Genomic DNA, 22,983 nt, shown 5'->3' with positions numbered 1-22,983 from the left:
ATGCCTATCTTATTTATCCAGATGATATTTAAGCTAATATTTTGCCCCAGCTGACAAACTACTATCCTCAAAAATCTCTGCCTTCAAAATAGCTGGAGTTACAGATGTAAATGACTATACCTGGCTTGCTACAGCATTTTTCCCCAGCAGAACTGTAGCTTGAACTTGTGGCCTTGTGCTTACTAGCCAGGTGCTCAACTACTTGAGCTCCCATCCCCATCTTCTCATGAATCTTAACTGAAAGTCTAAGCTAATTTTTCCTAAATCCAAATCTTCCACCGCACAAAAGCAAACACAAGAGTGACTGCCAAGACATTTTTCCCTCTGGCTACTTTAGTCACATTTGTGATCCAAAGGCATACTGGATGCCAGCAATGATTTGTGAGAGAGGAAAGGGAGACAGGGCCTTGCTCAGAGGCAGACTCCACTCGTAGCCATGTGGAGCACCCTTAACACTGGCACGACACACACTTGCAAAGATCCCAACCTTTTCCATGCTTTTATGTCATAGAAATACTACTCTAATATGTCGATATAAATCACTGGAGAAGTATTATTCTAGTATTTCACATCAGCAAATTAATACTGAAGATATTTTTGGAATTTCAATATGTCCATATGTAACCATACACATTTGTTTCCTTTAATTATATAATTTTATTGTGTTTAAGTAGTCACACAAAAGGAGTTACAATTCGACATGTCCATCATTCTATCTATTTTCCCCAACCCTACCCCACCCCTTAATTTTCCTATACAGTATATGATAAATATTATGACTACATTTGCCCACCCTTTCTCTCTTCATTTGCCAGCTCCTCTCCTTGACCTTACCACATGCTCCCACTCCTGACAACTCAAGTAGCAGCTTTTTGGTATTCCTGTGTTAGACTGTAAGTCATTGTTCAAAGGAGTTGCACCACTGGAATTCCCCTCTGTATATATCAAGCCTTAAGATGTATATGTGCCTGTGCATATGACATTGTATGTGCTTATGTATATATTTATAATTTGAGCTAATTTCCACATATGAGAGAAAACATATATCCTTTCTCTTTCTGGACCTGACTTACTTCACTTAACATAATTTTTTCTAGGTCCATTTGTAAATGATAGAATATTGTACTTTCTGATAGATATGTAAAATTAATATATATGTGTATATGATTTATCATATATGTGATATATATCAGGAATATGATATATATATATATATATATATATCCATTTATCCATTTAAGGGTTCTGGGCTGTTTCCATACCTTGGCTATGGTGAATAGTGCCACAGAGCATAGCTGTATAAGTGTCTTTATTGTAGCCTAACTTGAAGTATTTTTAGATAAATTCCCAAGAGTAGAATTGCTGGATCATTCAGACAATACCTACATGGAGTATAGGGAAGAAGAAAGAGCCCCAAGAGTTAAATGTTAGGGAAAGTGTCATTCATTTCTTTCTTTTATTTTCCTTAAGGAATCTAGTAGGTCACACTTCAGGATATTTAAAACTCTTTTATAGCCAAACTTCTATCTCTCAAGTAAATGAAATAATCAATATTAACAAAATAGTTGGCTTTGAGAAGGAACTGAGTTTTTTTCTTGAGTAGAAAAATTGTCTCCTTGTAGACAAATAGCCCTAATCATCCCTTTCATTTCATTATTATATTATAATCCCACTCAGCCCTCTTCTTATTGTCTCTGACCTCTTGGTGGGTTGGTGTGTTTACTCTTAACTATCCTGTATATAGAATGAAGTCCAGCCTGGACGAAGGAAGGAAGAGTAATCTGAACATAAATCTTTCTGAAGATCAGCTGCCTCTGTCTGATCAACACAACCTTTATCCCTGAGTTTCTTTGCAATATTACCACTCCAGATTACCACTCAGCACTCTTATCAGAACAGGATGTGATAACAAATAAAAACTGTGTTCATTTTGTTAAATATAAGCTAGTGGTTAGAAGGAGTTGTTATTTGTTACCCTATTGCAATCCTCCCTGTGTGTACCATGCTTTGTTCAATGTTTGTGTATATATGCATATAAACCTGTATATGTTTTCATATATGCTTATAATTCAGATCTAACTACCACAGATGAGAAAAACCACATGCCCTTTGCCTATGAGCCCAACTTCTCTTAACATAATTTTTAACTTATAGTTGAACAAAATGAATACCAGGAAGCTGAAACATGTGTGGAGGAAGGGGGGGTCAAGAGGAGGAAAGACAGACAAATAGAGAGAGGTGTGGGTGAATAAAGTCATGATATAAGTGGAAATGTGGAAATGGAATCAGGTAACTTCAAGGGATGGGAAGGGCTGAGAGACATGGGGGATAATGATGGAAGAGGTGACATTGATCAAGATGCATTGTACTCATAAACTGATATGTTAAATGGAAATTTCTTTGTATAGCCACTTAAAGATAATTTTGAAAAGAAATAGAAAATATACTAAATAACTATTCAATCTTAAACCATTTTATATTTTGCAGCAAATCTAGCAGTGTAGTAAAAAATACAGAAGATTATTACACATTTTGATCAATAGTGCTTTAGGAAAATGCCTCCTCTCCATACAACTTTGTCAATCACATTGCAACAAAAATATTAATGCAGTAGACTCAAGGTAAATGTGTTGTCCTGTTAGAAATAGCTGGGAATGTTGAGGTGTAGGAATAAAGACGCAAACTGATAGGAAGTCTGCAAGGCAAAGTTCACTTCTGCAGAAAGGTGTGCCATCTGCCAAAAATCTAGCAGGCAAACACAGGCAGGCTGCTCCTTTCAATCCCTAACCCAGCAGGCCCCGCCCCTCTGCTCCCATTGGCTGAGCTCAGGTTCAGAATCTGCAAAAGGATGCAGCTTAATTAACAGATGTAACTAAAATTCAAGGAGAGTCTTAAAGTGTTCAGGGAAAGTATGTATGTATGTATATATGGATGGATGGATGGATAGATGGATGTATGGATGTATGAATGGATGGATGGATGTAACTAAAATGTAATGAACAAGGGCCAACCCACAGGAATTGGTCAGGAAAACCATTCTTTGAAGATGAACAGAAAGAAAGCCAACTTCTTTGATAGAAAAAATGCTTTTTCTCAGAAACTCCATGTTACAATAGCATTGAAGGTCATGTTCTGCTTCAAAATCTGTTCTAAACAACAATTGTTATTAAAGTTGTTTAAGCCTGAGATTTAGTTTATTAATAGAAGAAGCAAATAGAGGAAACATAGTGCTCACATTTCTGGTAGCTTTTCAGAGGAAGCAACTGTGGTTTTTTAGACTTCTAAGTCTATGATGCAGGTTAGGCATGTATTTTATAATGAGTTCTGGACCCCCTGCCTTTCTAGGAAATTAATATAAAGATGGATTTGGGGGATAGAGGTCTTTTTTGGTCTTCAGTGGCTATGTATAAAATTTTCCTAGCCAATGACCTTAGGCATCTGATAAAAGTATCCATTCAATATTATTCACCTATAGATCCTTTTTCTAAGAAACAGTATAGATGTATTTTCAATAAATTATTTTCTTGAAGAACCTGAGAAAGTCTTGAATTCTGAGACTAAAGCATATACTGTCCCAGTAAAAGGTCATAGATAAGATAACTTCAGTTTTACTCCAACGAGATACCTATATTGAATTCCAATATAATATTACTCAAATCTATAGTGTTTCCAATGAAATGAACTATAAACTAAACCAACAGAATTTCTAAATGTTTTCTGAACTATTTTCCTTCTCCTCACCCTTACAGGATGAGCTCAGGAAGCAGTAGGAATTTGGAAAACACACCTAAGAGAGTCCATCGGGATCCTCTTGTTCCCAAGTTAAACACAAGCAAGAAAATGTCTACCTTAGCAAATTCACCCAGCAGCCTGGAAGTGCCACCAGAGACTAAAAAAAGCTGTGGAGATAAACAGACTGAAATCCCAGCTGAAAGAATAAAAATGGCCAAGATGATCAAGGAAAAGCAAAACAACGATTTAGAGAAAGTGAGCTTTAAACGGAAGGCAGAAGGTGAAGAAAAGCCAGTGGCTAAGAAAGAGGCCAAGGGAACAGAAATTGACAACCAGCTCCACACCACGCCTCTGCCTCATATCTCCTTAAAGACCATAATGGATGTGGAAGCAAAGTTGGTCTACATTGATGAGGAGGATGTGAGCTATGAGTTTGTAAAGTCTTTCATGTCCACCGAGGTTCAGCCAGCCTGCCGAGCTGCTGAGATAGCAGACCCGCTGAGCGGACCTAATTTCAGCTTCCTACCTCAGATTGACAAATGGCTTCAGGTGGCCCTCAAGGATGCCAGCTCTTGCTATAGACAAAAGAAGTACGCCATGGCCGCGGGACAGTTCAGGACAGCGCTGGAGGTATGGGATTAAAGAAAATATAGATCAGTAGCTAGAAGGAAGGAGATGGGAGGCGAAGTTACATTCAGCGGCTCCAATCACACGGTCATGAACGGTGATCGTTAGTAGGGTGAAAATTCTTAATATCAGGATTGTGCACTCCACGATTTATAAGACAGGCTTGCAAATTACTAGGGCCATATGAAACTTGATATACAGAAATAGCCCCAAAGTGTAGAACTTATGCTTTCATTCTGTTAATGAAAAAAAAAAATACTCCCAGGTCTCCAAATGAGGCTGGTTTTGTCACTTAGATGCACATCTATAAAAGCCACAATGTTTTAGTGCAATTGGGTGAGTAGAATGTAGATTCCCGACAAAGAGATGATTAATGAGTATGTGAGTTTTCCTCTTCTGGTATGTGGTTTCATTGAGCCAAGCATTACCTCCTTTATCTTTGAGCATGAACTCATTGATACTTCATATGTGATACTTACTAGAAACAAAGTTTTACCTTGTCATTAAATTCCCTTTCCTATGCTAATATACTTTATTAAGAATTACTTTGACATCTACAAACAGGTTTGGTTTATCAATATCTTGACATTAAGCGTTAGCCTTTGGGCACCAGTGGCCCACGCCTATAATCCTAGCTCCTTAAGAGGCTATCTGAGGAGTGCAGCCTGAAGCCAGCCTGGACAGGAAAGTCAGTAAAACTTTATCTCCAATTAACCACCAGAAAACCGGAAGTGGCACTGTGGCTCAAGGTGATAGAGTTAGCTTTGAACAAAAAAGCTCAGGGATAGCATCTAGGCCCTGAGTTCGAGCTCCATGACTGATGAGAGAGAGAGAGAGAGAGAGAGAGAGAGAGAGAAAGGGGAGGAGGGGAGAAAGTGCCTACATAGAACACAAGTGATTTGTAGAACCCAAACAAATGCATCTACAAATATTTCCCTTGTCCTGAAGTATCATGACACCAGTAAGACAAGTGTGATGTACTTTTTAAGCTTCTTAACAGTGTAATGAGTGGTGGGGAAATACAGGTACATTCACCAGCATCCAACAGAAGCCGAGCTATCCTGAGAGCTGAGTCCTCCAGCCCAGGAAAGCCTGCTGAAAGACTGCATGAAGGTCCTGAGCCTCCCTTCAGGACCATTTCCAGCTGGACTTTTTTCCACTGGAGGAGGGTTAAAGATATGATTTTATAGGTAAAGAAAGATATAATTTTGGTAATGAAAAAAGACATATATCTTTTTTAATGCCATACAAACTTCACATTGCAACTGGCTAGAAGCAAAAGGTTCCTAAGTTAACTGGAAGAAATACCCAACTTTCGATAAAGCCCAGTGTTGAATGCTAATAGCAAAATTCTGAATCAGTATTTGATGACCTAAAGATATAACTGTACTAGAAAACGTATGTATTCTTTCTCCTCTCCTCTCCTTTCCTCTCTCTCTCCCCCTTTTTCCCATTCTCCTTCCCTCCCTCTGCCCTTCCCTTTTCTCTCTCCCTGGATTTTTAGGAAACTTTTAGATGCTGACACTAATTACTGGTAATTAACAAAGGTAATTATTTTGAGACCAAAACTTAGCTTAGACATATGGCCTAGCTTTCATCTCATTATCTTGGGAGTTAACTTTGAAATCTCACCTAGAATGTCTCTTAATAAACCAAAAGCTACAGGGAATAGAACAATTTGTAGCTTCTTTAACTCTTCTGCTCCTGAAGTGAACTTGCATATTTAATACTTTCTCATTATTCCCAAGAATTAAGTAATGTAGATCTCTTTTTATGTCTATATCTTAAGTAAGGCAGGGTGGGTGACAGATACCAAGAGCAGAAAGATGATCAGAACTGGTGGATGGGTTAGCAGATATTTCAGTTCGTATACATTAGGGTTAGATTTGTCTGTGACAGAAAATCTGAACTAACATGGTGAAAAAGGAAGAAGTTTCTTTTCCTCTCAAAGTTTGGTACAATCTGATCCACAGGCAGATTATGTTTTGTTCCTTAACAAGTAGGCTTGAAAAACAGGCTCACGCCTGTCACCCTAGCTACTCAGGCAGCTGAGATCTGAGGATCATGGTTCAAAGCCAGCCAGGTTAGAAAAGTCCATGAGACTCTTACCTCCAATAAACTACTCAGAAAAAGCCAGAAGAGATGCTGTGTCTTGAGTAGTAGAGTCCAAACCTTGAGCAAAAAAGAGGCTCAGGGACAGTACCCAGGCCCTGAGTTCAAGCCCCAGGACCAGCAAGGGAAAAAAAAAAAGTGTGGTCTTGACCTCATGATCCAAATTGGCTGCTCCTACTGTGTCATCATATACACAGTCCAGCTAGCCAAAAGGTAAAAGAGAGAGACTCACAGGGTATCTAGCATTTCTATAGTTTCCCCACTGATCAGAATTTAGTCGTGTGACTACCCATTGCCCAGGAGGAAGACTGGGAAGCCCTAACATTCAGAGGTTCTACTAGATAAGTAGAAATACTTAGTATTTGGGAGGAATTGTAATCCATATAAATACTTGCCAGATATGTGGTATACAATCAGCTCCAGGAGTGACCACATTTCTTGTGGTTAAAAGTAGCAACAGACAAGTGAAATAGAAAAGTATGAGCTAAGCAAAGGCCCTAGAGATATGCAAATATTTCTTAATTAACATGATAACTTCTAATGCATATCAGAAACCCATTAGGAATATTCTGTTGTGATATTACTTTTCTTGTACTCTTGGCAAAATAGTCACTCCTTGTGTTTTAAAAAAGTCTTTTACCCATATATGCAATTCTATCATAATAATCCATAATGGTTAAAATAGGTATGCAATGATTCAAAGACAATTTAACTTCCAAAAAGCACTAAACTTTAATCTTTGAGGTATTTCAGAAAATAGCAAGCATTTATTTAAATGAGCTAAATGAAATAACTTAGTTTCATATGTTTTATTTGTGCTATATAAAGTTAAGCCAGTTGTATGGATAAGCCATTGTTCCTTGGCTCTTTGATCAACTGATGAATTGTCCTCAAGTTTTCTTCAAATGAATCATTATCTGCTCTTGCGTTTGAATGTATATTCCAAGTCAAGGCATTTGAGCAAAATGCACAAACTGAGGATAACACAAATTTGAATCATGTTCATGCTGAGATGCTATTTTTCTATAATTTTTTAAAGAAGGCTATGAAATTCATTAATTATAAAAATAGTAGGGCCTCACCAGCTGAGGTGTCACATACCTAAAATCATGTGTACTCAGGAGGCTGAGTTTGAGGCTAGCTTGGGCAATATTTTGGGAGAACTTACGTCACTCATAGCTGAGCATGGTGGTGTACGCCTGTCCTCAGAGCTATGCGCTAAGTGTGAATAAGAGGACTTCAATTCAGGTGGTCCCAAACACAAAGACAACTAAAACAGAAAGGTCTGAAGTTCTGGTTCCACACACATACACACACACATACACAAAATAAGGATTTTATAATTTAGCCTCATGTATAGTTGCATTTGCATAGAAGGCAATATACACTACTGTTAAACAAATTTCTTAGCTGCCAATAAAAAGGGAAATTTTAATTAATAAACATTGTAACCACATTTTCAAAAGAATAATAACACTAATTAAGAAAGACTTCTGGGAACTTGTAAAGGTGAAAGGACAATAGTCAAATGTTTCTTGTCACATATGGAAACCAAGTCAAAACCATCAGTTCAGCTTCAATCAGAGGGTGTGAGTAGTTAAAAGGCTTCCACTTCTGAATTAGAATAAGTGTGTATTTCCCCTTCAAAAGTCTCAGCTTCAAGCAATCTTATTGAAGAAGGGAGAACAAAGCTTTCCCTTCCCCCACAGAAACTTTCACATCACTAGGAAGAACTCCTTTCAGTGCTAATCTTCTTTTAATATCTTGATGCCCCTGATCCGTAAAGTTAAATAATTTGCAATTACACAGCTTTTTCTGCATGCCAGGTACTGCATTTTCCCTTCTGGGAATATTTACATTCATTATTCCATTTTCTTCCCACACCAGCCAATGAGATAGGATAGACAAGGGAAGGAACTTGCTCAAGGGTCTACAGCTAGAAAGAATGGCTCCTGAATCTGATCCCTGGCATACCAGCTTAGCCAGGATGCCTTTGCTACTTTGCAGATGAGTTGATTGGAAATTGGGATTCCAGAGCCTGCTAAACCTGCAGAAATGGAATCTACAATCCAACAGATCCTCCATGGGCCACAGGGCAATTTGAAGAGCACTGTGCACTGTGAGGTGTCTACACTGAACAGATTTACTGCAGTCGTTTTTATGTTAAATATCCTCCAAAGTTTGTGAGCTGAAGAAGGAGGTCCCAGTGTAGTGCTCTTACCAGTTAGTGGATGATTATTAGCTAATTGGAGGTGTCCCACTGAAGGACCGGGGAAACTACAGCCCCTTCCTTTTTCCTCCCCTGTTCTCAGCACAGGCTCAAATGATCAGGCCCACCACTTATGTTCTAGAACCTCCAAAACTGTGAGCCAAAACACCCCTTTCTCTTTATGAAATTATTATGTCATGCAGCATTTTGTTCTACTGAAAGGACAAATGTGACTGTGTCACATTTACCCTCCAGTTCACACTGTGTACTTTGACCTTGACAGTCTTACATGTCTAATACTGACTTCACAGAAAAAAGACAAAACCTTTACTTAGGCATTTTTCATTTTTAATCTTAATTTATTTTTAAGTAGTAGTACAAAGGGTTTCAATTCAACATTATCAGCCAGGTACAAGTGGTTCACGCCTATAATCCTGGCTACTTAGGAGACTGAAATCTGAGGATTGCAGTTGGAAGCCAGGCCAAGGCAGGAAAGTCTGTGAGCCAGAAGTGGAGCTGTAGCTCACGTGGTAGAATCCTAGTCTTAAGCAAAAAAGCTCAGGGACAGCACCCAGGCCCTGAGTTCAAACCGCAGGACCAACACCAACAAATAAATGATTCAACATATCAATTTATGAGTAAAATTAATCTTGGACACTGTTAACCTTCTATTGTTCTCCTCCATGATTCCCATGCAGTATGGTTACAGGCTTCCATTTTCACATATGCACCTTGAATACTATGAGACCACCCTTCCCCACTCCATTGATATGCCCCTTTGGCCTCCCCCACCTCTGACAATACTGCCTTCAGCTTCATTGGTATTCAATTATGTTAAACTATAAGTGTCCAAAGGCATTACTGTGCAGGTAGAAAAGAGCGTATTGGGGGGAGAGCATACTCCCGCTCTGCACAGATGGGGGCATGTGTAAGGGGTGCAGGGGAAATAAAAAGAAGGGAAGGGAAGGGGGGAAAGGGACAAGGGGCAAGGGAAATGCTGCAAGGAGGCCAGTGGCAAAACAAGGGGTGGAACTGATGATGGAGACTGATAACGGGAAAAGGGCAGGGAGGAGGTGTGGCCCCAGACAAGACCTCAGAACCTGGGGGATGGCCCACTGCCCCCTGGCGTTCTGGTTATCTGGGTCACAAAGGCTGGGTGGGGGTTTCTAGGGAAGAGGCCATGTGTGCACCAAGGAAGAACAATGGGGAAGGGGTCATTTTTCCAGGGTGGACCTAACACATACTTTAGATAATATGTTTGTCTGTATATGCACGTGACCCTGTATGTTTTCACATACATTTATAACTTAGAGATAACTTCCACATATGAGAGAGAGCATATCTTTTGGTTCTCTGAGCCTGAGTTACTTGATAGCGCATACTTTTTGGCCAGGTCCATCTTTTTCCCTGCAAATGATATAATGTGAAGTCTTGGGAAACAAGACATATGTCTGAATGCATATATAAATATATATACAGGTACATATGTACGTATATATGTATGTGTGCATAGATAGCAATTTTTTAAATCCATTCATCATCTGCGCTATTCTGCATCTTGGCTATGGTGACTAGTACAGACTGAGCATGGTATGCACTATCTTTACTATATGCTGACTTGTAATCTTCTGGATAAATGCCCAAGAGTGCTATCACTGGGTATAGTTCTATTGTTGTAAGGTGAGAAAACAGAGAAGCCACATTTTGAGAGGTTGAATCTTGGAGTCTTTATTAAAAGGCCCTGACTGCATGGTTGGACTCCTGACTCAAAAGACCAGCAGCCAACAAATACACTCAAACTGTTAGGAAACTGAGCCATGAAGGCCAGAGAGGAAAGAAAGAACAAAAGCAATACCAATGAACCAATTCAGCTCCAATGGAGAGTTGAATTAGGATGTTGTGGTGACAGGAGAAGAGCCAGGACACAGAGACAGGACACGAACACGGAGACATGTGGCATAGCATAATGGAGCCTGAGCTGGTCTTGACCTAAATAGGTTGAGGCCAGGGGGCAGGGTCACAGGAAACTCCTAGTTTCAGGCACTGGACTGACAGGTTCAGTAACCTATCATCAGCCAAGTGCCCGCCCCTGTCTCCAAGACCTCAATAAGGCCCATCATCTGGAAGGCAGGAGTCGGGGGCTTTACCCTTTCCCCATCATGAAGACAAAATAGCAAGCCCTACTATCCACCATGTGGCCAAGATGGTGCAGGCTAGACTGGAACTCCCTATTTCACTGTTTAGTTTTTTGAGAAATTTCTTACCTTCCACAGGGGTTGTACTAGTTTATATTCCTACCAGTAGTGTAGTAGAGTTCCTCCCCATATACTTGCCACCACCAGTTATTCCTACTCTGGGGAATGGCCATTCTTACTGAGGTGAGATGGAATCTCAGTGTTGTTTTGGTTTGCATTTCCTTTATGGCTAGAAAAGCTGAGCGTCTCTTCAATTTACTTCTTCTGAGAAGTATCTGTTTAGCAGTTTGGGCATTTATTAATTAGGCTATTCATTCTTTGGGGTTTAGTTTCTTTTTTATTTTTTTTTATTGTGAGAATACCATACAGAGGAGTTACAATTACATGGGCAAGATAACCTGTACATTTCTTATCAAGCACTGTTGCCTCCTCTTTGTTTCCCCTTTCCATCCCTTCCCATACTCCCCCTCCTCCCCCCCACTCGATCCTTCTTCCCCAAAGTTATATAGTTCGTTTTTTGACATAAGGGCTTGTACATCTCATTGTTGCAATGGGTCCACCTCTATCCCTAAACGATGTGTTTTTTCTCTTCCCCTCCACAAATTATACCAACATCAAATACAGTGAAAGCAGGGGTTATACCATGGGGGAAGGACATACAAAGCAACATAGAAATCATCCTATAAATATGTTAGAAACAATTGCATGAAAGGAAAAAACAAAAACAAAAAAAATATTTGAATACTTATCTTGGGGTTCATTTCCCTAACATCAACTTATCTGACCTTTTCTGTTTGACTCAGACATATACTAGTTTTTACAAATAAGGGAAACCATGGGACCTATGTTTCTTTGGGCCTGGGCTTACTTCACTTAATAGAATTTTTCCAAGTCTTTCCCTTTCCTAACAAATGGGACAATGTCATTCTTTCTGATGGAGGCATAGAATTCCATTGTGTATATATACCACATTTTCTTGATCCATTCATCTACTGAGGGGCAACTGGGTTGGTTCCATATCTTATCTATGGTAAATAATGCTGCAAATAACATAGTCTTGCTGGTAGCGTTAATATGGTCTTGTTTGTGATAATTTGGGTAAATGCCCAAAAGTGGGATTGCTGGGTCATAGGGGAGCTCTATGTAGAGTCTTTTGAGGAACCTCCATACTGCTTTCCAAAGTGGTTGAACAAGTTTACACTCCCACCAACAATGCAGTAGGGTTCCCTTCTGTCCACATCCCCTCCAGCATCTGTTGTTATTAGAGTTCTTGATTATAGCCATTCTAACTAGGGTGAGGTGGTATCTCAATGTTGTTTTGATTTGCATTTCTTTTATGGCTGGAGAGGTTGAGCATTTCTTCATGTGTCTATTGGCCATCCTTCTTTCCTCTTCAGAAAAGTTTCTCTGTAAGTCTTTAGCCCACTTATTTATTGGGCAGTTGTTTCTTTGAAGATTTGTTGTTGAGAGATTTACTTTTTTGAGGTATATTTTAGATATGAGACCCTTGTCCGTTGTATGGCTAGTGAAGATCTTCTCCCAATCCGAGGGCTTTCTATTGATCTTGCTAGCTATGTCCTTTGCCATGCAGAAGCTCTGCAATTTCGTGCAATCCTATTTGTCCAACCTTTCTTTGATTTGTTCTGTTTCTGGGTCTTTATTAAGAAAATTTTGGCCTGTGCCAAGGAGACCTAGGGTTTCTCCTTCTTGAGCTCCTTCTTTTAGCTTCCTTCTTAAGCTTTTTTCTTTTTTCAGACTTTCTATATATTTAATTATCTTTTTATTATCTTTAAGGGTTACCATTCCACATGTCAGTTTATGTGTACAACACATCTTGATACCATCCTCATTCATCATTCTTCCCCATTCCCTCTCAGCTCTACCCTTTCCCTCAATTTTCCTATTGAGCTTCTTTTATATTCTGGGTATTAAGCCCTTGTCAGATGTACAGCTGGCAAAGATCTCCCATTCTATAGGGTTTCGCATAGTAACTATGTCCTTTGCTGTGCAGAGACATTTTTAGCTTGATGTAATCCAAATTGTCAGTTTTCTCTCCAATTTGCTGAGCCCTTGGAATTCTACTCGAGAAATTCCTGCCTATGCCAGTAAGTTATAATGTTTGCTGCCCTTTCTTGTAGTAGTTTCCAAATTTTATGTTTTTACATGGAGGTCTTTGATCCATTTTGAATTGCTATTAGCACAGGGTGACAGACAGGAACCCTGATTCTGTCTGCTGCATACGGACATCCAGTTTTCCCAACACCATTTGTTGAAAGGCAAGAAGTTTTAAAGCAATTGTTTCAGTATCAATGCTTCAGAAGTTTGGGGCCTGTGAAATTATATTTTTAAAATAAAAGAATGGGTTAACACTGAACTCAGATTGCACAAGAACATTACAAAAATTGCTATTACACCATTATTTCACAAAATAATGGTTCAGAAAATGCAAAGGTTCAGCACCAAAACAAGTAGAAAGGAAGAAAGCAAATGGAAAGGTCATATGTTCAGAATGAAGGATATTTTTTAAATATATTACATTTTAATTTTAAAGAACGATTAGTAAGGTGTCTTTATTTTTCATGTCCCCTTAGATCAGGCAAGCACAAGTCTGAGAACCAGCTTTTGGAATCATTGTTCTAGAACACATTCCCTTTATGGTAAACGTTAGGTATCCAGGACAATTGAACCCACACCAGGGCCTTCTTATAAGATTACTTCCAATGTAATGGAATTTGGTATGAGGCAGGTCCATTTTGGAGCCCATTCAAGGGGGTTTATTTAATGAAGTAGCAAAGATATCTCATTATAGGGCCGACTCACCTATAATTGCTCTGCTGAGAATAATTCTGTAGCAAGTCTCTAGGGCATAACAATGAGAATATCCCAGAAAGCTCAGTTTAAATGGATTCTAACACAGGTATTTCTTTGTGCACATAGTCAGGAAATTAAGAGTTTACCCAATTCTCAGAATGCCTGAGCTGTAGGATTACATATTGGTGGATCTACATATGAATTCAGTACCTCAGTTCCTAAATTCTTCCTGGACTCTGGGCTTCTCCCCCTCCCCCCCCATCTAATCCTATCAATAACCCTCTACAATCAATATTATCATCCCATTTTGCAGATGAGGAAACTGATGTCCTCAAAAGTTTAAATAACTTAAAGTGCCTCAGCTTCTCTGTCACAGAGCAGAAATTAAATTCAGGTGCCCTGAATTTACATCAGAATTCTTTACACTTCTACTTTTTATTTTTTAACTTGCATAAAAATTGCACAGGAATCTTATTAAAAATACAGATTCTGAGTTATTACGTGGGACCCAAGATACCTAATTTCAAATAAGTTTCAGATGTTCTCTGTGCTGCTGGTCCAGGGCCTATTAAGTAGCAAGGACCAATTGGTTCTCAAACAAGTGCCATCACCCCTCAAGCAAGAGCAAACCTTCACTTAAGTGTACAAACTATTATGCTACCAAGTGTGTCTTCTTATTTTCTAGGTATAAACTGACTGTTGAACTCTGTGTGTTCAGAATTAGATAGTCCTGTTTTAATTTGATTATTGCCATCTTCCTTCTACCCAGGGATATCATACTAATAAGAATTTAATGAAGAAAGATATTTGAAAGAAGAAAAAAAAACACTAGCACACTTCCATGGGAGGAAAATACAAAATGAATACCTTTCTGAACCTTCAAAATTAAAGGATAAAATTAACTATTTTCCTATAATTAAACACTATGTAAAACTGATCTCAAGAAAATTAAAATGTATGATCACTAAGAAAAAAAAAAGTATGCGAACACCACTAACAGATACCTGTTTGGGCTTGACACAGTCTAGAAGTGGAAATGCAAATAGGAATAAAGCCTCCTCCTGCTTCCCAGGAGCCAGAGGTTAGACACTGAGAGTCCTTTGGACTGTGTGACAAGACATTTTATGCACTTGGGTTATTTTTTTATTGCTTGGTTTGTTTTATTTTAGTGTGTTATTGTTTATTTTTTGCATAAAAGGTGACCTTGAAGTGGACATTGAGAAAGACTGACTACGTTTTTTCAGTTTAATTTAATTCCATCCAGGGCTCATCATCCCGTCCCTAGAGGGACCACACACACACACACACACACACACACACACACACATATGGAAGCTAATTAGAGGAGAATTGATTATCAGTTAAGGGTTTGGGTTGGGGGGTGTTAAGAAGACAACATGGGAGACACTAGGGGCAGAGGAGATACTCCCCAATAGCCTGAGCCCCTGTGGCTGGGGGCCTCTGACCCCAGATGGTTGCCCTTCACAGGGCACCCACCCTCAGACTCTCTGACTCCTGCTGTGCGTTTTCTGGACTGAAGTAGACATTTGCATATCAGCTGAAGGAGCCAAAATTCCTATTGGTATGCAGTGTGCCCACTGAGGAGGCTGCAGGAACTGGGGGGAGGGGAAATCAGAAAAGCAGAGAAAGTGACCGTTAATGCCAAAGGATGCTTTCCTGGTAGACCCTGACCTCTCTCATGAAGTTTTCCCATTGCCCAACGATGACTGAAAAAACGGAATGTAGGGTAATTTTCAATAACTTAGTCTATATTATACTTAGTGTCCCTTGGCCAAACAATAAATGGCATTGCATATAAAAAGACTGTAAAGTCATAGGTTGTTTTTTGTTTGTTTGGATTTGTTGTTGTTATTTTAAGTACTGGTCCTGGGGCTTGAACTCATGGGCCTGGACACTGTCCCTGAGCTTGTGTGCGTAAGGCTTATACTCTACCAATTGAGTCAGAGTTCTGCTTCTGGCTTTTAGGGGTGTGGGGGTGCCTAATTGGAGATCAGAGTTCTCAAGGACTTTTCTGCCAGACTGCCTTCCAACTGTGATCCTCAGATCTCAGCTTCCTGAGTGGTTAGGATTACAGGTAAACTTGCCCAACTCAAAGTCATAGCTTCTTAATAGCATTGTAATCACCTGAAGAGTTACTATACCTGTCTAGGTGCCCAGACCTACTCCCAGGAGTCTGATACAATTGCCTAGCATCTAGACAATGACCATGCTGACTCTAGCATCTAGAGAATGACCATGCTGGCTCTAGCATCTAGAGAATGACCATGCTGGCTCACTAGCATTTCCTAGTCCTACATGCATCACTGGGTAGCTCCAGGTTGAGAACCACTAGCACAGAGGATGTCCATTCTTTTCATCTCTTAAATTTATCTACAGCTCTTGCTAACCCATCTGCAACTTCTAAAGAGAATGAATGGGAGCAATAAATAAGCATTCTAAAGCAATTAAACAGCATCCAGATGACTTGCCAGTTATCCTGAGGGGATCATCCATGATTGTAACAGGATTGAAAGACCCACTGTGCCATTCCTACACAATTCCCCTCTACTGTTGGACAATTCCTGCGTGTATTTATAAAATATATATCAATTTGTAAAAACAAAATTAAAAAATCAGACAGGAAAATTTAAATGTCATGCCTCACATTTATTCTTTGGAAATTTTATACTTAGAGTAACTTTTTCATATCCACTTGAGATAGAAATTAACTTAAGGACTCCTATTAACACTAAAGAAGAGAGATTGATACTAATCTCTGCTAGTGGTGGTGTGAATTATTAAATTTATTCCTGATTGAAGATGTCACCAAAAAAAAAAGATTAATCCACAGGAGCAGAATTGATTTTTGTATTTATGAACAGGATCATTTTCATAATTACAAGTGGACATTTTTGTTAACTTTTACAAATATAGTTTTATTCAAAATCTCACTTATTTTGGGGAATCAGAAAAAAAATCGATTTATGTGGATTGGCATTAGGAGTGACCTTTGGGAATAGACTGACACTACCCAGGGAAGAACCTCACCATGCACACGAATGCTTTCTCAGTTTCTCCCCCAAACCTCTGGATTGAGAAGTTGAATGAAAACAGGAGATTGCCAGCCCTGGTGTCAATAGTGAGTGACAGTGCTGATGATCATGGTGCCAGATGTACTGGCATGAAGATGCCAGAACACAGCCACAGAATTGCCTCACCTCTGACAAGAATTTGCACCTTCATGGTTTCTTGGCTAATATATAGACAAATATGGTCCCTTTGCCACTACAAAACCATGCGAGTTCTAGTGTCTTGGGTTGTTGAGAAACGGAACATGTCACTTCCACTCCAGTCTGATATGATTTTGTTTGGGGGTTCATGTACATTAAAAACGTTTCTTACTCAAATATTGGTTAATGTTACTAAACACTTCTCCTACGATTTGCCTTTTGATATTTATTACAGGGGTAACAAAATAAAACAAAAAAAGAGCCATGCCTTGTCTCTCTTGTACCTCCTTTCACATTCCAGCTTTCACACACAGCGCAACTCCAAGTTCAGATGGACTTCACATGTCCCGAGTACCTGAAATCTACTTTGTTTTGTCACAGAAATGGACCACAAAGAGAGCTTAGAGTGGCTCTTTTGATTCAGTTTACCTAAGAGAAAGTTTATTGGGAAGATCACAGGTGAAGACCAACCTGGGCAAAATATTAGTAAGACTTCCTCTCAGTGAATAAGCTAGGTGTGGTGGACCACATTTGTAATCCAAGCAGGGTAGAAAGTCTGGAACAAGAGGATTGTGGTCCAAAGCCACAGTCCTGGAGCAAAAAGCACAAGACCCTCACCAGAACAAAACTACAGTGAAAAGTGCCTATCTAGAAAAGTCTACCTAAGTTCAAATCCCAGTACTGTCAAAAGTAAAGGAGAGAACAGGAGAGGGGGAGGAAAGTGGGAAAAAATGTGGAATAAAGGAAGGAACATAGGAGTTGGAGAAGAAAAAGGAAAAGGAAGAAAAAGAAAAAATAAAGGAGGAGAGGAGATGTATTAACTCAGACTTTTACTTTGAACTTTGAGAGAGATCTTAATTTCCATTCATTTGGCTTGCTAATGTAAGGGAATCTAGTTTAAAAAATGAGAAGCCAAGATATGCGAAGATTTATCCAGAGCTGAGTGTCAGAATCCACCAAGATGACCAGGTGACCCAGGGCAAAGAGGGACCATGACTCAGGAAATGTGGAGAGGTCGTTTGGAGTCTGGAAGATACAGAATAGACTCTCTGGAAGAGTCTAGAGGCTAGACTCTCTAAGATGACATTGTTTTACAGTGCTCAGGTACTAAAAGAAAGTAAGGGGAACCATGTGATATGACTGCAGGGTGGACTTGTGCTCCTTGGAGAAGCTAGCAAACTGAAGCCCGTGAAGGAAACAACCTTTGATCAAGGGTATGGAGTACATTTTTACAATAGGCCATGTGCATGAGACAGAACCACATTGAACTGAGGGGAGTGGAGAGGAAGCTACAGAGCACAACTGTGTGAAACATGCATGGAAGCAGAAGTAGTAAGCCTTTATCCCAGCCTCCAGCTGGCTGATGGTCCAACCTGGGTAGGGATCAGTACCTAATCCACTTGTGCTGACTGGCTTCAGATAGCTCAGCAAGCCCTGGCCAAGACAAAGGAAAGGAAGGGGATGTTTATATTGAGTACAGAAAAGAAATGAGTATCTCCTGTACCTCTCCTGAGTCTTTTTTCCTATATACAGTAGCCACAACACAAAGTGAAAGGGTTACTAGAAAGGGTTACTAACAGTAAGGGTTATTAGAATTATGCAAATGGCTACAATGACAAATTACTTTTATTATACACCTTTAAAGTTGGTAGGCAGGGTTGTTTGTATACTTTGACATGTTCATCTATATTTATTGGGCTTTCCTCCTGTTTTTGATATTTGAAATATTACCGAATAATTGTTTATGAGCACTTAGAGAAAAACAACCTAATGCAAATAGTACTGAGTATCTTTTTAAATAAATAAGTCACCTTTCTTTACCTAGAACCTTAAAAAAGTTAATTTGAAATATCAATAAATGAGAATTCTAGGAAGCTTTATAAACACATTGTATTCTGTGCACTTTTAAGACACTCTCCTATGAACACTGCCTAGGGCACTGGCTTTGAGATTGGGTCACAGTTGTTTTCATGTAACGTTTTAACACACAAGAAATGTGTGTTTTTTTAAATACCCAGCAGAATGATGAAAAATGAATACTAATGAAACAATCAATATTCAGACTTTCTGATGTCTTCATAAGGTGTGAATATTGAAAGCTGGTAATTTCACACCAGTTGGTTCATTTGTTTTTATTTTAATCAATCATAAGCTTGAAATTTCATTTATCAATGAAGAAGAAAAAAATACCTAGTTTCAAGTAGCTCAGCCCTGATACCAACCTCAAATGAACCAAATGTCTCTTATCATTTATTTATATGGGTTATGGGAACAGCAATCAAAGTATCCACTTAAGCAAAGGAAGTACCTAAAATATTATAATCTCTAACACCTGGAGCATATGTCACCTCAGTGTATGGGAGCCTCAGCTGACACTAAGGGGCCTGCTCAGCACTTCCGCCATTCGAGTTGTCTCCGCAGATAACTGTAAAATTGAGTTATCATCTACTTCTCTCAGCATTAGGGGCAAGGAACACAGAGGCTGCATTCCGAAGCAGGCCCTGGAGTGCAAAGTGCTTGTGCTCATTAACTTAGTCACAGCTCTGCTAAGAGATAGCACCATCTCCCCTGTGGGTGTCCACTTAAGGAATCGCAGTAGTGGCCACTGCCATTTGTTAAATTAGGCTGTCCCAGGAGGGATATAAAAAAAAATGACAACAAATCCCAAATGCCTTGCTGATATTAGAGATAGCGGAGGTGCCTGCGATGTATTTTTTGACCTCTGGGTAAGCACATCCTGATGACAGCGACAACCCAGTGAATTTCCTGAGTAAATCATTGGCTCACCCATATGGCACAGAAGAGGTGTGCTGGGTCTCACACAGTCTCTCTCTTATGTATTTTAATTGCTCATTTCATTTTTGAATAGTAAAATGTTCACAAAGTTCAAAATTCAAGACATAGAAAACTGTGTATAATAAAAAGTCCTCTTGTCTGTCTATCCTCCAGCCACCACATTTTTGTCTAAACAAGCAACCATTGTTGACTCTGTAATTCAATTAAATGTTAACAATATGGCAGCCAACAATATTCTTTCTGTATTAGAATATTCTTCCTTAAAATAGGACGCAAAGGTCATTTGTTCTAGGCCTATAACTCATTTCATTTGATGCACGACATTCCAATATTTTAAAGATATCTATTCTTCACTGATGAACATTTGGATTATCTTCAGGATTCTGTTCTTTTTTTTTGGGGGTCCAGTCATGGGGCCTGAATTCTGGGCCTGGGCGCTGTCCCTCAGCTCTTCAGCTCAAGGCTAGCACTCTACCACTTGAGCCACAGTGCCACTTCCAGCTTTTTTTCTTTTTGTTTATGTGGTGCTGAGGAATCGAACCCAGGGCCTCATGCATGCAAGGCAAGTGCTCTACCACTGAGCTACCTTCCCAGCCCCAGGATTCTGCTCTTAAAGACAATGTTCCAATAAAACTTTACATACATGCCACTTAGCATGAATGCTAAGTATGCACATGTATGCAGGATACAATCCTGGCATTCAGTCCAAGAGTTTGCACACTGGAAGTTGAAATAAGGATAAATTACACTCCCATAAGCTATGTTTCACAGGAGTGTTTTTGTTTATTCATTTGAGCTATTGTATTCTTTTGTATCTCTTCCAAAAATAACAAGTTAAAAAAAGGGAGAAGACTAGTTGGTATTTTCTTATTATGAGTTGAGTGGATATAGTTGCCTATGGGTGAGTATTTTACATTGGCTTTTTATGCATTTCCACTTTTCTATGTTTTTCTTGTTTGTTTTTGTTTTGTGCTGGTACTGGGGCTTGAACTTAGGGCCTTAGGCTCTTGTTTGGCTTTTTCTTCTCAAGGTTGGTGCTCTACCACTTAAGCTACACCTCTACTTCAGGTTTTTTGCTGGTAATCTGAGACAAGAATCCCACAAACTTTCCAGCCCAGACTGGCTTCGAACTGCAATCCTCAGATCTCAGCCTCCTGAGTAGCTAAGATTACAGGCATGCGCCACCAGCACCTGGCTTTTTCTGTTTTTACATCCAATTTCCTAATGGGCTGTTGATGCCTGTCTTAGGAAGGCTGTGGCTTTTAAATTCAAAACAAGTTAGCAAAGTCCCATTCAGGAAAATAAATTTTCCTCTCTTTAATTCTGGTAGTTCTCTATACAGGAGCAGAAAATGACTTCCCTTTTTAATTTGTGATTGGTTTTAAACTAACATTAGAACCTTATTACTATCCTTCAGTAGTGCCAGGGCTAACCTGAGTGGCCATTTGTTACACTATGAGGTAACTGTCTCTAAAATGAAGTGTATGTTCATATTTTCAAGAAATGGGGTAGTAGTTAAGCAATAACTTTTACAAAAAAATAATTCTTACTCTATAAAAATTAGAAAGCTTTTTACTAGTAAGTTTCTTATACAAAAGAATTACATCTCTTACACTGAGAGATTACAAAATCTACAAGGGCTAGGTTAGGAATTATTACTTGACATTATTACCTTTTAGATTTTGATGTTAGGTCCAGTATTTCCAATCTACTTCTGCTATTTATCCTAGAGAAGTTCTGAGAGGAGTTATAACTTATCAGAAGTTAATACCTACAGAAATTTAGATTTCGCCTGGAATAGTCAACTAATAATGCATTATAATCATAGGAGGTAGTAGTACAGTTTTATTCATTATTGAGTTTTGTCAAAAATGTCACACTTAATTTGTCTCTGGTAGAAATCATCAATTATAAGTAGAAATATAATTTGATTCTACTGATACATATTTACTCTAGAACAGGATATAAAGATCTCAATAATGGCTCAGTTAAACATGATACTCACTTTGGAACTCTCTTGGAGTGAGTGGCAGTGACTGAAAGGATATTTTTCTTGCATGGCATCAGGAAACCAGTGCAGAACTTTGAACATAAATTATGCTAAAGAATCCAGTATAGAAAGATGACAGATAGGTAGATTTTCAAATTATTTTTATAATCTTTTTAAGAGGTGAAGGAAAAAGAAATTTTCTTCACTTCCACACCGAGCAAGACATTAATAGTTTACAATTAATATTCCTCATTTTTTGTCTACAAATTGCTTAAGTTCAAATACTTGGAGACTGAGTTTTTTGGTTTTCTTGTGTGTTTTTTTGTTTTTCTTCTTATTGTAAAGGTGATGTACAGAGGGGTTATAGTTCTATAAGTCATATTAACAGTACTTTTCTTTTTGAACAGTGTTATCCCTTCCCTCTCTCCCAGTTTTTCCTTCCCATCCCCACACACAAATTATATAGTACACTTTCAACAGTGTCTAGTGAGTACCACTGCTGCATTTGTTTACCCTTTGTGCCACATTTCAGTGCACCCCTTACCCTCCCCAAAACAGATAAATGAACCAACAAGACAAAGGAAATGAAAAACAACAACAATGAGGACCAAAAAAAAGCCCTCTTGTTGGAGTTCATTTCCATATCCATATATATATACACATATACATGGATATGCACACACATATACATATATATAACATTTTTTTTCTTCTCAGTCCTGGGGCTTGAACTCTGAACCTGTGTGCTCTCCCTGAGTGCCTTTTGCTCAAGGCTAGCACTCTATCACTTGAAACACAGCTCCGTTTCCAGCTTTTTCTGTCATTAAGTGGAAATAAGAGTCCTATGGCCTTTCCTGCCTGGGCTGGCTTCAAACTGTGATCTTTAGATCTCAGCCTCCTGAGTAGCTAGGATTACAGGCATGAGCCATCAGTGCCCAGCGATAAATCTTATTTTATATGGTCAGATGCACATGGCTATTGTTCCTATGTGATCCTCTCCCAAGAATATCTTCCTTTGGTCTCACTTTGAGTGAATGCTTACGGACCTGTATATCATGTCCTAGTGTATTTTTTTTTAGAGAATTCATGTTTTGTTCTGGTGCTATTGTTTCAATAATTGGTTATTATCTTTATATAGTTATACAAAGAGGTTTTGGTTCGGCATGCATCTTGATTAATGTTGCCCCTTTCATCATTCTCCGCCATCTCTCAGAAAGAGATGTATGTTAACTCTATTTTTTGCTGTTTGTGCGCATCGTACTCATTGGGTGGCTAATGGGT

At 39.0% G+C, this 22,983-nt stretch overlaps 1 protein-coding gene across 1 annotated transcript in view; it reads left to right on the top strand.

Moving 5' to 3' along the window:
* The first annotated feature begins 3,750 nt into the window (after window positions 1-3,750).
* Window positions 3,751-22,983, top strand: part of Spata16 (spermatogenesis associated 16) — a 198,799-nt gene continuing 179,566 nt past the window's right edge. Inside the window, exon 1 of the mRNA XM_013016206.1 lies at window positions 3,751-4,362. Within this exon, the coding sequence (XP_012871660.1) occupies window positions 3,751-4,362 (612 nt within the window). The remainder of the gene's footprint in view (window positions 4,363-22,983) is intronic.

Source organism: Dipodomys ordii, unplaced genomic scaffold (assembly GCF_000151885.1).
Source record: "Dipodomys ordii isolate 6190 unplaced genomic scaffold, Dord_2.0 Scaffold30, whole genome shotgun sequence".
NCBI classification, from domain to species: Eukaryota; Metazoa; Chordata; class Mammalia; order Rodentia; family Heteromyidae; genus Dipodomys; species Dipodomys ordii.
The sequence above is the reverse complement of the archived record's forward strand: the minus strand, read 5'-3'. Positions and strand labels throughout refer to the sequence as shown.